General features: G+C 54.3%; 1 protein-coding gene across 1 annotated transcript in view; it reads left to right on the forward strand.

Moving 5' to 3' along the window:
- Nucleotides 1-9,658, forward strand: part of KIF7 (kinesin family member 7) — a 10,674-nt gene extending 1,016 nt beyond the window's left edge. The window contains exons 2-18 of the mRNA XM_010572296.1: nt 911-1,111; nt 1,370-1,781; nt 2,532-3,063; nt 3,379-3,516; nt 3,662-3,889; nt 4,311-4,513; nt 4,788-4,894; nt 5,201-5,356; nt 5,696-5,898; nt 6,015-6,212; nt 6,469-6,594; nt 7,104-7,280; nt 7,586-7,801; nt 8,023-8,229; nt 8,615-8,813; nt 8,907-9,056; nt 9,273-9,658. Of these exons, the coding sequence (XP_010570598.1) occupies nt 911-1,111; nt 1,370-1,781; nt 2,532-3,063; nt 3,379-3,516; nt 3,662-3,889; nt 4,311-4,513; nt 4,788-4,894; nt 5,201-5,356; nt 5,696-5,898; nt 6,015-6,212; nt 6,469-6,594; nt 7,104-7,280; nt 7,586-7,801; nt 8,023-8,229; nt 8,615-8,813; nt 8,907-9,056; nt 9,273-9,658 (3,839 nt within the window). The remainder of the gene's footprint in view (nt 1-910; nt 1,112-1,369; nt 1,782-2,531; nt 3,064-3,378; nt 3,517-3,661; nt 3,890-4,310; nt 4,514-4,787; nt 4,895-5,200; nt 5,357-5,695; nt 5,899-6,014; nt 6,213-6,468; nt 6,595-7,103; nt 7,281-7,585; nt 7,802-8,022; nt 8,230-8,614; nt 8,814-8,906; nt 9,057-9,272) is intronic.
- The last annotated feature ends 1,729 nt before the right edge of the window (nt 9,659-11,387 follow it).

Here is an 11,387-nt window from a genome sequence, read left to right on the forward strand (position 1 = left end):
CGCTGCTGTAACCGCCCCCACCCGCCGTGGGCAACACCTTCTTGGAGATCGCAGCGTGGAGGTTTTCTCCTAGTCCGCTGCCGGACAAGCGGGAGGACTGCGTCTGGTCTGGAGGTGGTGGTGGTGGTGGTGATCTTCCGAGGGCACCGCTGCCTTCAGCTGGCTTGAATCTGTCGGCCTTGTCCTGAAATAAGCCCTAAGGAGAGGGGACGTTTGCGGGGGTTAATCCTGTTAGTTTGTTTATGTGATGGAGGCGGGGAAAGAGGAAGCTTTTCCTTCCTATAAGTGCTGGTTTAATGGTATTACAGTATCTTACAGAGGATGTACTGTAAATGTTTCAGTCAGCTTTAGTTAATTGCATAGTCTGTAAACACTAAATTGTTTCCATATTTTCAATCTACCTCTATTTTCGGTTTCCCATTTCAGGCTATCATTGCACCAAATTTGGGGATTGCCCTTTTACACGGCTGTTGGAGACAAAAGCAAGATCATTTAAAATTCAGACAGCAGGGTGCTGTGACCAGATACAAGCAGGCTGCAAGCACAAAAAAACATCCTTGGAGCTGGGAAAATTGTGGCTTCAAAGGACAGCATGCTGTAGCTGCAGGCATGGTGTTTGCTACCTCCTGAAACACTAATGTGCCTTTTCCTTCTTGAGGAAGGACTAGAAACGAGCAGCATGGCTGGAATCCAGCACAGCCATAGGATAGGATTTGCCCCAAGGTCCTGTGGCTTAGAAACACTCGGAGGGATGTTTAATGTGGGCTGCGAGGGCTGAGCTGTGGGAGGGTTGTGAGGCTGCTTCTTTCCAGCTGACGTGTGCTGGCTCCTGCCCGCGGCTCTGTCCCTGGCCAGCACGGGCTCCCCGGGCATTCGCTGCTCCCCGTGACCGTGTGCATCTCTCTGCCAGCTTCCATCAATGAAGATGAGCAGGGCATCATCCCGCGAGCCATGGCTGAGACCTTCAGGCTCATCGATGAGAATGACCTGATCGACTACACGGTCCGAGTGTCCTACCTGGAGGTGTACAAGGAGGAGTTTCGCGACTTGCTGCAGGTGGATACAGCCAGCAAAGACATCCAGATCCGGGAGGATGACAAAGGGAACATTGGTATGTGTGGCTGCGCGTGGGCTCCCTTTTCTCCCTGTGCCCGAGGCCAGCGTTGGGTTATCTATCCCTGAAGGCAGAGCCAGGTCTTCTCCCTCCGTCCCTCTCCTGCAGCAGATTGCTGTGCTTAGTCCTGTTCAGCGTAGAAAGCCGATCTGTGCATGGTACGGTACGGGCAGGGCGATGGCACCAGGCTGTGCAGAGGAGCTGCATCCTCGGGCAGCCCATCCCTCCCAGCCACAGCTCCGTTTGCCGTTGCAGTGCTCTGCGGTGTGAAGGAGTCAGAAGTGGAAGGGCTGGACGAGGTGCTGAGCCTGCTGGAGATGGGGAACACAGCCAAGCACACGGGAGCTACCCACGTCAACAGGCAGTCGAGCCGCTCGCACACCATCTTCACGGTGACTATGGAACAGCGGCGCGGGGCTGGCCGCCTCCCCCTGCACCACCACCCACCCTCCGTCCCTGCCTCGGGCCAGGTCCTGGTTTCCAAGTTTCACTTTGTGGACCTGGCGGGCTCAGAGCGAATTGTGAAGACGGGAAACACGGGGGAGAGGCTGAAGGAGAGTATCCAGATCAACAGTGGTCTCCTGGCCTTGGGCAACGTCATCAGTGCCTTGGGAGACCCTCGGAGGAAGAGCAGCCATATCCCCTACAGGGACTCCAAAATTACCAGGTACAGCTGGGGCCAGGACCCCCACGTCTCACGGGCTCGTGGCCCAGCAGGAGGGATGTGATGCTTTTCCCTGCCTTTCCCATGCCCAGCCTGCCAGGTTTGGTGGCAGAGTCCCCAGGCTAGCCGAGAGGAGCTTGCAGGGCCAGTTTTCCCTTCTGCTCTCACAACAGGGCTCTCAGACTGACTGCTTGATGGTATGGGGCCAGCTGACCCGCTGTGCCTCACAGCAGTTTATAGGTGTACCCTCTGTGGTTTTCATGTAGGGAAGCTTCAGGAGCAACGAGGCCAGGATAGAAATGATGGACTAGCTCATTGCAGTGCTGCAGAAGACGAGGCTTGCATAAGTCATGCTGCTGAAGCTGAGATGGGGTGTCACCATGGGTTATCCTGCCCTTACTGCCTGGCAGTGAATAAAAAATGCTTCCAGTAGGCTTGTTTGATGGTCTGCAGTTAGTTTTTAGTTCGAGCGGGTGGTCTTTGCAATCTCCAACAGGTTCCCGTGCAGCACGTGCCTATCGGTGATCACCAAGTCAGGGAGCTCCCAGCCTCAGGAATTACTCAGATGGAACCTTGCCACAGTGCAAACTGTTATTCCTCTCCTTAACAATTCTGCTCACTTCACTAGTGCCGAACCAGCCACAGAGCAAGGTTATCGTTTTCCTCGGGCTTAACCTCTGAAAAGGGTTGGAAACCTTCTGGTTCCTCCATTATTTGTATTTCAGCTATTTTAATCACTGTCGTCTTCCCTAGGATCCTGAAAGACTCTCTGGGGGGGAACGCCCAGACTGTGATGATAGCCTGTGTCAGCCCATCCTCCTCCGACTTTGATGAGAGTCTCAACACGCTGAACTATGCCAGCCGGGCTCAAAATATCCAGAACAAAGCTGTGGTGAACTGCCGCAAGGAGACGGAGCATGTCGAAGAGCTTCACCTGCAGATAAAGAACCTGCAGAAGGCGCTGGAACAGCGGCACCGCTCCGAGACTCGTATCATCAACCGCTCGGCCACCGCCAAACGATGCGTGCCAGACCCCACGGCTCGGCTGCTGGCAGAGTGCGCACATTACCGGACCTGCACTGATGCCGCGTACCGGCTGCTGATGGAGCTGCAGGAGGACAGTAACCTGACAGTGGAGCAGATCCTGCGGGTTAAAGAGTGGTTGTGCGCGGTGGAGAGCGAGAGGAGTGAGCTGACGTCAGCCGGGCTGGATAGCGGCATCGAGAGCACCTCTGCAGAAGACCAGAGCCCGGAGGCACAAGGCTCAAAGCTGGCAAAAGCCCAGGTAATGGTTGGGGTGTTGCAGCTCTGAGGTTGGGTTCATCCGATGGCCACTGAAGGCAGCAGCCTCAGCATGGCATGGTGGAAGGGTCAGGAGAGGGAAAGGAGAAGCAGCAACCTGGCCAAGAGACCGTAGGGAGGCAGAAAGACATGGTCCTCCCAGCATGCAGGGAGAAGTTGGATTCATCTGCAGCTGAGAGATTTATTTCGTAGGAAAAATCAGGGTCTGCAAAGCTGCTGTGCCCGCACAGAGTCCAGCATGGGAAGGGAAGGACAAAGGTGGATGCTGATGCCGCCTGTCTTATATTTTGGGGGGCAGGTGAACACTGAGAAGAGGTGTGAGTCCATCAAAGATGAGCAGGTGGCCAAACTGCAGAGGCAAGTGGAGCGCCTGGAGGAGGAGAACCGTGATTTCTTGGCTGCCCTGGAGGACGCCATGGAGCAGTATAAGCTGCAGGTATTTCTGGGCTGTGCTTTCTTTACAGGGACTGGCCCCACTCCTCCCCTTCCTCCCCAGGAGAGCGCAGCCCAGTTTTTAGGTTCCTCTGCAGCAGGTCTGGGATCCACATGTACATAACTGCATTTTTCTCATTGCTTCCTAGAGCGACAAACTGCAAGAGCAGCAGGATAAGATCTCAGAGCTGCACGTGCGCTTGGAGATGGCAATGCCAAACCTGTGTGTGCCAGGACTGCTGGAGAACCTTCACCTGGTGACTGCCAGCCAGAGACCTCACACAGCCCCACTGGATGCTGCCCTGTCCCATGGCCTCAGCGAGGTTCCCTCGGGGCTCCTTCCTGCCGAGCAGAGTGGAAGAGCCCTTTGCAGGAAGGTGAGGGCATAAGTTTGTGCTGTTGAGGAGCTGCTGCCTTTTCACTTGCATGCCCTCCACTGTAGGAACTGCTGTTTTTCCTTCTGTTGAACGTGAACCTTGTGAGAGGAATAGTCCAGAGGACTGCAGTCAGTGTTCACATCCAAAGAGTTTCACAACTCTGACAAAACCAGCCCAGTTTTAAAACTGAGGCTTTTACTTTGATGTTACAGGCAGGTTCCAGATTTGCTCAGCATCTGAGCAGCAGAAGGCAGGAGGGCAGGCAGCTGGGTCTAGCAACACACCAGTTCTCCTGAAAATAGGCTCAACTCCATTTCATTGTTTTTCTTTGTGTGTAGCAGTGATGCCCAGCTGAGAGCTGCTTTTTCTAACACCGGCTCTCAGGCAGCATGTTTCTTCTCTCTCCAATTCTCTGCCCCAGCAGCTCGACAGCAACCCCTCCTTCCAGGAGGAGGACCTGGCAGGCTGGCACCTGAACCACGCACAGTGCCCAACCGGCAACCCAGAGGTCAAAGATGTGGTGCTGAGGAGGGAGCTCAGCCAGGACTTGGAGAAGCCATCAGAGCTGTCCTCGGGAGAGGAGGAGGAGCAGTGGGAACAGAAACGGTCCCTGTCCCTGCGCCGGTGAGTTGAAGCTGTCTCAGCACTGTGTAGTGCCCTGGCAGTTGCGTGACCTGGCAGTCCCACATCTCACGTAGGATGTAGAAGCAAATGCTGCCGCTGAGGTCAGTGATTCTGCTGAGACAGCTGCCTGCTCATTGAGGAGCTAATTACCATCTTTCCTGACCACAGCTACTGTTTCTAACTCCTTCTGAAGCCTGTGGATAAGTGAGGGTCCTTACTGGGAACAGTTCTAGCAGTGCCCAGACCCAACTGACTAATTCGCTGCTCCTTCTAGAAACGGAATCCAAAGCTGGAGCAAGAAAGAGATTTGCAAGTTGAGCGAGGAGCTGAGCGGAGGCAATGCCCACTCGATTCAGGAGGAGCAGCTGGAACTATCAAAAGGCAAGTGGCAACCGTAGGTTGTTGGACAGTCCTCCTCAGGCTGGCAGTGCTTCATTGGGTGCTCTTGATGTCCCACCTGGATGAGCCCAGAGGACAAAAATGGAGCAGATGACAGTCTAGCTGCTTTTGTTAAGGAGAAATTTGAACTGGTGGGATCTGGCAAGAGCTGAGTGTTTTGGTGGAAGCTGCGGGTGACTCTGGGCAATGCTGTGCCAGATCTTGGCTATAGATCTGAGATCAGATTGTCCTTCTGTCACCCGGCTGCTAAGATGGGACACCTTCCTTACCTGGGAATCCATGTTGCAGAGGTCTGTCGGAGGCGGGAGCCGCTGCTCAGTCCGTGGGAGCGCCTGCCAGGGAAGGACTCTGAGTGGAGGCTGGCACAAGCACAGCAGAAGATCCGAGAGCTGGCGATCAACATCCGCATGAAGGAGGAGCTGATCACGGAGCTTGTTAAGACAGGTGCAGAGCTGCTGGTGGAAATATGCACCCATTCCCCATGAGATCTCCTCCCAGTCATGATGCTTGGTCTCTACTCCCATCCTCACATTCCCTCCCTGCATTGCTTATGCTCGGTCCCTTCTCCTGCAGGCAGCAGAGCCCTATTTCTCCATCCCTCCGGCTGACTGAGACCCTTCCCATTGGTTTGTCCCTTCCCTGGAGTAGCTGAGGGAAAGGGAGCATTCAGTCTCTGTAGCCAAAAATACTTGGGGAGAGAGAGGAAAGGTCCGTCCCTCAGCAGGATCCTGGCTGCGAGGGAAGGGGGCCTGGAGGTCATGGCGGAGGGGGGGTGTGTTGCAGGCAAGGATGCCCAGGCGCTGAACAGGCAGTACTGCCAGAAGATCAGCGAGCTGGAGCAGGAGGCAGAGCAGGTGCGGGCAGAGCTGACTGACAGCCAGAAGCAGCTCCAGGAGCTGGAGGGCAAAGAGCTGTGGGACCCCGGGGAGAAGTGCAAGCTGCAGGAGTACCGCACGCGCGTGGCGGCCGCGCAGAACAAGGCACGGGTGAGTGGGAAGGGCTCTGCCCACCCGGGGAGGTGGGCAGGGGCAGAGTTGGGGGCATCTCTGCAAAGCGCGCAGGGAAGACGCCGAGCCCAAGGGCAGCTTTTGCCTTCCGGCAGGTTCTGTGCAAGAAGAAGCAGGCAACGGAGAGGCTGGTGTCGCTTTCGGCCCAGAGCGAGAAGCGAGTGCAGGAGCTGGAGAGAAACATTCAGCTGATGCGGCGGCAGCAGGGCCAGCTGCAGCGCCGGCTGCGGGAGGAGAGCGAGCAGAAACGACGGCTGGAGACGGAGGTGAATAAGCGGCAGCACCAAGTCAAGGTAGGAATGGGCAGGAGCAGCTGTGCTGCTGCGGTATTTGCGAGGATGAGGATGGGTTGGCTCTGTAAACTGCTGGGCAGGCCAGGGTAGCTCTGGCCGGGTCTGTGGTTGTCTTGGAGAGCATGGAGATGGCGAGAGGATTTCTTTTAAGAGTATTCAAGGAGCTAGCAGAGAACATAACCTGTCCCTCAGCCCCTGGCCGTAGGGCAAACAGCTTCCACCCCCTCAACGCTCATGGCTGCTCTTTCCCATGCAGGAACTGGAACTGAAGCACGAGCAGCACCAGAAAATCCTGCGCATCAAAACAGAGGAAATCGCAGCTTTCCAGAGGAAGCGGCGGAGTGGCAGCAACGGCTCCGTGATCAGCCTGGAGCAGCAGCAGGTACAGGCAGAGCGAGCCTGCCTCCTGTTTCGTGTTTGAAGGGGACTGCTTGGCAGACCACAGGCTGACAGGAGATCTGGAAGCAGGGACCTCAGCTCGAGACGGGGGACATAGCCAGCCCATCCTGCCTTTGAGGAGGACAGTCCATAATGTCACTTGCATCTAGTAGCAGAGGACTTAAATCTTGTCCTACCCCCAGGACCAGGATCTCTTCTAAATGCTAACATTGGTAAAGAAGCTGTGAAATCTTGTCTGTTAGCAGAAGGGTGGTGGGAGATGTGGCCCCCAGGGACTCCTTGGCAGCTGGGGATTTAGCTTAGCTCTGCCTCTTGGAGGAGCTGGAAGGATAAAACCAGTGAAGTCTGGGCTATAGGGGTTAGCAGAGATGGGATCAAGACTCTCACTCTAATCTCAGCCCCACTGCTCTTTAGTCTAGCAGTCCTGGGCATTGCTGCTGCTTTCTGCACGCGCACATGCACATACATGCCCTTTGCCTCTCCTTCCGTCAGAAAATCGAGGAACAGAAGAAGTGGCTGGACATGGAGATGGATAAAGTTCTTGAGCAGCGCCGGGCCTTGGATGAGCTGGAAGATGAGCTGAGGAAGCGGGAAGCTATCGTGGCCAAAAAGGAAGCCCTGCTGCAGGAGAAGAACGGCCTGGAGAGCAAACGACTGCGCTCCAGCCAGGTAGGACAAGAGTGTGACACCTGAACCCCTTGCTTGATTTCCAGCAGAGGTGGGAGGCTGGAAGACCTGGGTGCCATCCTGGGTCTGGCGGAGGGCTGCAGGCCAGCATGAGGTGGTGTTGGGAAGCAGGTAGGAAATCTGCCTCTACAGAAGAGCCTGCTTGTGCTGTGCCTCTGAGCTAGTTGGTTTGATAGGCCTTGGCTTACGTGTGCATGTGGGGTCGCTTGACCTATGGAGGGAGTAGAAAGGGGCTGAGGGCCTGACTTGCCTTTAGAGCGGATCCCCTTGAGCATCTTCTACTGCAGGCCCTAACAGATGACATAGTGCGCGTGTCCAGCCGCCTGGAACACTTGGAAAAGGAGCTGACCGAGAAGAACGGCCAGCTGCGTCATGGCAGTGCTCATGACCAGCAGCAGATCCGCCAGGAGATCAACAACCTGCGCCAGGAGAAGGACCAGCTGCTCAAACAGAGGTTGGAGCTCGACAACAAGCTGCGTCAAGGCACCCTGCTGTCCCCAGAGGTACCTCTTCTTGGGCTGGGCGGCTCTGCTTGCAAGAGCATGAGGTAGTAAGAGAGAAGTAAAGACCTGAGCATGGGGTTCTTAGCAGATGCTCCCCCACATCCCCAAACTGTGCACATCCCGACTTCTTGCCAGCACTATTGAGATGAGAAGGGAAGTTAGGGCAGGGTGAGACAGAGCAAACCCTTTGTCCCCTAGTAACTGCAGCTCTGCCCTGGCAGGAAGAACGGATCTTGTTCCAGCTGGATGAGGCAATCGAGGCTCTGGATGCAGCCATCGAGTACAAGAATGAGTCCATCACGTGCCGGCAACGAGTCCTGCGGGCCTCGGCCAGCCTGCTGTCCCAGTGTGAGATGAATCTCATGGCCAAGCTCAGCTACCTCTCCTCCTCCGAGACGCGAGCTCTGCTCTGCAAGTACTTTGACAAGGTGGGAGACAACTGCCTTCTGTGCTGGTGGGAGCTGTAGCATCCAGCCAAACTCTTTGTTTTCCTCAGTTTCAAGCTTTCTGCCTGCCTCCTACTGTACTTTTGCCCTGTAAGGTCAGGCCACAAAGCCATAGCAGCATGATCCCCACCTGTCCCAACACCTGGGAGAGAGGCTGAACTAGTCATAGGAGGCTTGGATCCCTGTGGTGGCTCTGCCACATCAGTGCAGCCACACGTTGCTGTTCCCTGTGTGAGGCAGCTGTGACGTCCCAGGACTACTAACCTTCATACACTGTACCAAAAAACTTCCTCAGGCTTAGTGGTGCAGGAAAGCTTCCAAGCTCTGAAGGGAGCTGAGATGTTTCTTGCTCTTGGGCCCTGGCCAGGTGGTGACACTGCGAGAAGATCAGCACAGGCAGCACATTGCCTTCTCAGAGCTGGAGATGCAGCTGGAGGAGCAGCAGCAGCTGGTGTACTGGCTGGAGGCAGCTGTGGAGCGCCAGCGCCTGGAGATGGACCGCCAGCTCACCCTGCAGCAGAAGGAGCACGAGCAAAACATGCAGTTACTACTCCAGCAGAGCCGCGGTAACCCTCCCAGCTCCTGAAACAGGCAGCAGTGGCATGGCTTTTGTCTTTCGTAGGGCTCACAGCTTGAAATGGCCTTGTTTTTCCTTGTAGAGCACATGGATGAGGGGCTGGCCAGCAGCAAGCTGCAGTATGAGGCAAGGATTCAGGTGCTGGAAAAGGAGCTGAGCCGTTATATGTGGGCAAACCAGGAGCTGAACCAGAGGCTGAGTAACGTGAACCTCCATCCTGGACAGACCAAAGGTGAGGGGAAACCCAGGCTGGGGCTTTGCTGTTCCTACCAAGTTAAAAGGGAGGGAGTTTAAATTCCTTTCCCTGGGAGCGAGAGCTTGGGGCAGAGTCAGGAGCAGTGTGGGCATAGGTGGTTGTTGGCCTTGAGCAAGTGCTCTACAGGCACTGATTTTGATGAGGACGTAGAGATCCTGATACTCATCTCACTGTATCCCCAATCTTTCCCAGGAGGGATGGAGAGAAGTATTCACGGGGCTGGGGACAGAGCTCCCCCTGTGCTTGGGACCTGCGAGGAATCCAGTCTTGGGGAACAGCCCGTGCCTCTGGCTGTTGCTGAAGAAAGCCATCGGGTCAGGGATGACAGCAGGGACCTGGTGCATGCCCCTCTGCCATCGACATGGAGGCGTTCCTCCCTGCCCAATGACAGTCCTGGGGACCTTCGGCAGAGGGATGCCGAGCACTTGCTGCGAGCAGGGCAGCCCCACGAGGTGCACCCACTATGGAGCCTCGCTCCTGCCTCCAAGCCCCGCCGGGAGTTGCGCAGAGCCAGCCTGAACATGACCCCAGTGCCTTACCACCCAGCAATAATAGATGTGAGGAAGAACCCACTCTAGACGTAGGCCTAACGCTTACCTGGCACAGGGCAGGGAGGAGCAGATGTTCCTGCCCCTCAGGCCAGCCTGGCTACAAACCTGTTACATTTCAGAGGCCTGAGGAAGAAAAAGACCTGACTTCTCATCATAAGGGAAGAAACACGTAAGGTATAGGACCACCAGCCTGCATTCTCCGTGATGCTGCCAGTCCAGACAGCGCTGGCTGCACACCTTCCTTCCTGCACCCTCTGCAGCTTAAACACTGGGAGATACCTTCCATCCTGGCCTCTAACACTAAAAACTTGTTTACAGTTTGGAAACCTCTGCTGTGGGGCTTGCTCAGCCCTAGCAGCCTCAGAGGGAAATGCTCTGCAGTCCTGCAGAACTTGTACATAGATTTTTGTAGTAACTTTGTTTTTTTACATTTCTACTGTAACTTTTCTAATAAAGCAGAGTGAGTTTTATGAAGCAGTCACTTGTCAGAGGGTCCAGTGGTCACTTATTCCAGGTATGTAGGAAAGGAGTTTTATTTAACTGTCACTGCATGGGAACTCAGCTGCTGTCACACTGTTGTCTTAATGTTTAAATATCTGCTTTGTAAGTAAGTGCTTGCAGCCAGAGCTGGTAGGCTTCCTACATGGCGTTGCTGCAGGAAAAGCATCTCCAGCCAGCACAATTGTCTGAAGCATCTAGGGTGCCTCTAAGCTGCTTTAAGCAGTGTTTCCATATTCTTGGGAAAACTTCCAGTCTGGATTCGAGGGAGATTAAATACAATCCTGCAACTTAACACTGACACCATCTACCTCAGGAAGGGGGACATAAGTTTTAACTCTGGCAGAGCAAGAAAGCCCAGATAGTTGCTTTAAGAAGGGCAAGAGGGGAAAACAGCAGCTTGGCGACTCAACCCCAGAAAGCAAGCCACTGCTTCAGCCTGAAATCATCAGGAACACAGCTACCACAACTACTGTTTAAGGAGTAACACACACCAAGTTAAAAGCCAGCATCTGAAGTAGAAACCACCTTCTGAACTTCATCCTACATACTTGATCTTGCCTGTAGGGGTATGGCTTTCAGGGGGACATTACTGAGGCCTCTAGGTATGGCAGAGCTCCACAAGATTTAAGTTCAGATCCTATTTTCTGCTGTTCAAAATAAAGATCTTCAGTAGGCAAAAGAAGAATCCATCCTACTTGGAAGCTTCAAGTAGTAGTCTTGGAGCTCTATGATTGTTTATCTACCCATATCCTTGAAGCAGATGCACCCTTCCCACAAGTGAAAGAATCACTCATAAGTACAGCATTCCTCCTCTTAGCAGAAGGAAAGTCAGCTTTTCTGCAGCAAACGAATGTTTCTGGGAAACTAATGCTATTCAATACAATCTAGCCCCTCAAAGCCTTAAAGCTATGTAACAAACCTCTGCATTGCCGTACCTGGTTTCAGGATGACCTCACACTATCTTCATAGCTCTCTGCTTCCTGTGCATTGACTAGACATAGTAGGGTGACTTCCGCAATACCCTGCCATGCACAAACAGATAGCTATCCTAAGGAAAAAAAACCTCAGCCCTTCCAGGATAATGCACAATTTTAGCCCCTTGTAGGCTACATCTCAGGCACTGAATCACAGCTCCAGCTGTCTTCATGGGGTTAGAATGCAGGCACATGTGTCACAGGCACCTAAGTCACTATTTAATCAGTGACTCAGTTTGGTACAGTAGTCTTTGAACTGTCATCTCCAGTTAGTCCATCCA

This window comes from Haliaeetus leucocephalus, unplaced genomic scaffold (assembly GCF_000737465.1).
Source record: "Haliaeetus leucocephalus isolate CR32 unplaced genomic scaffold, Haliaeetus_leucocephalus-4.0 Scaffold339, whole genome shotgun sequence".
Lineage (NCBI taxonomy): Eukaryota > Metazoa > Chordata > Aves > Accipitriformes > Accipitridae > Haliaeetus > Haliaeetus leucocephalus.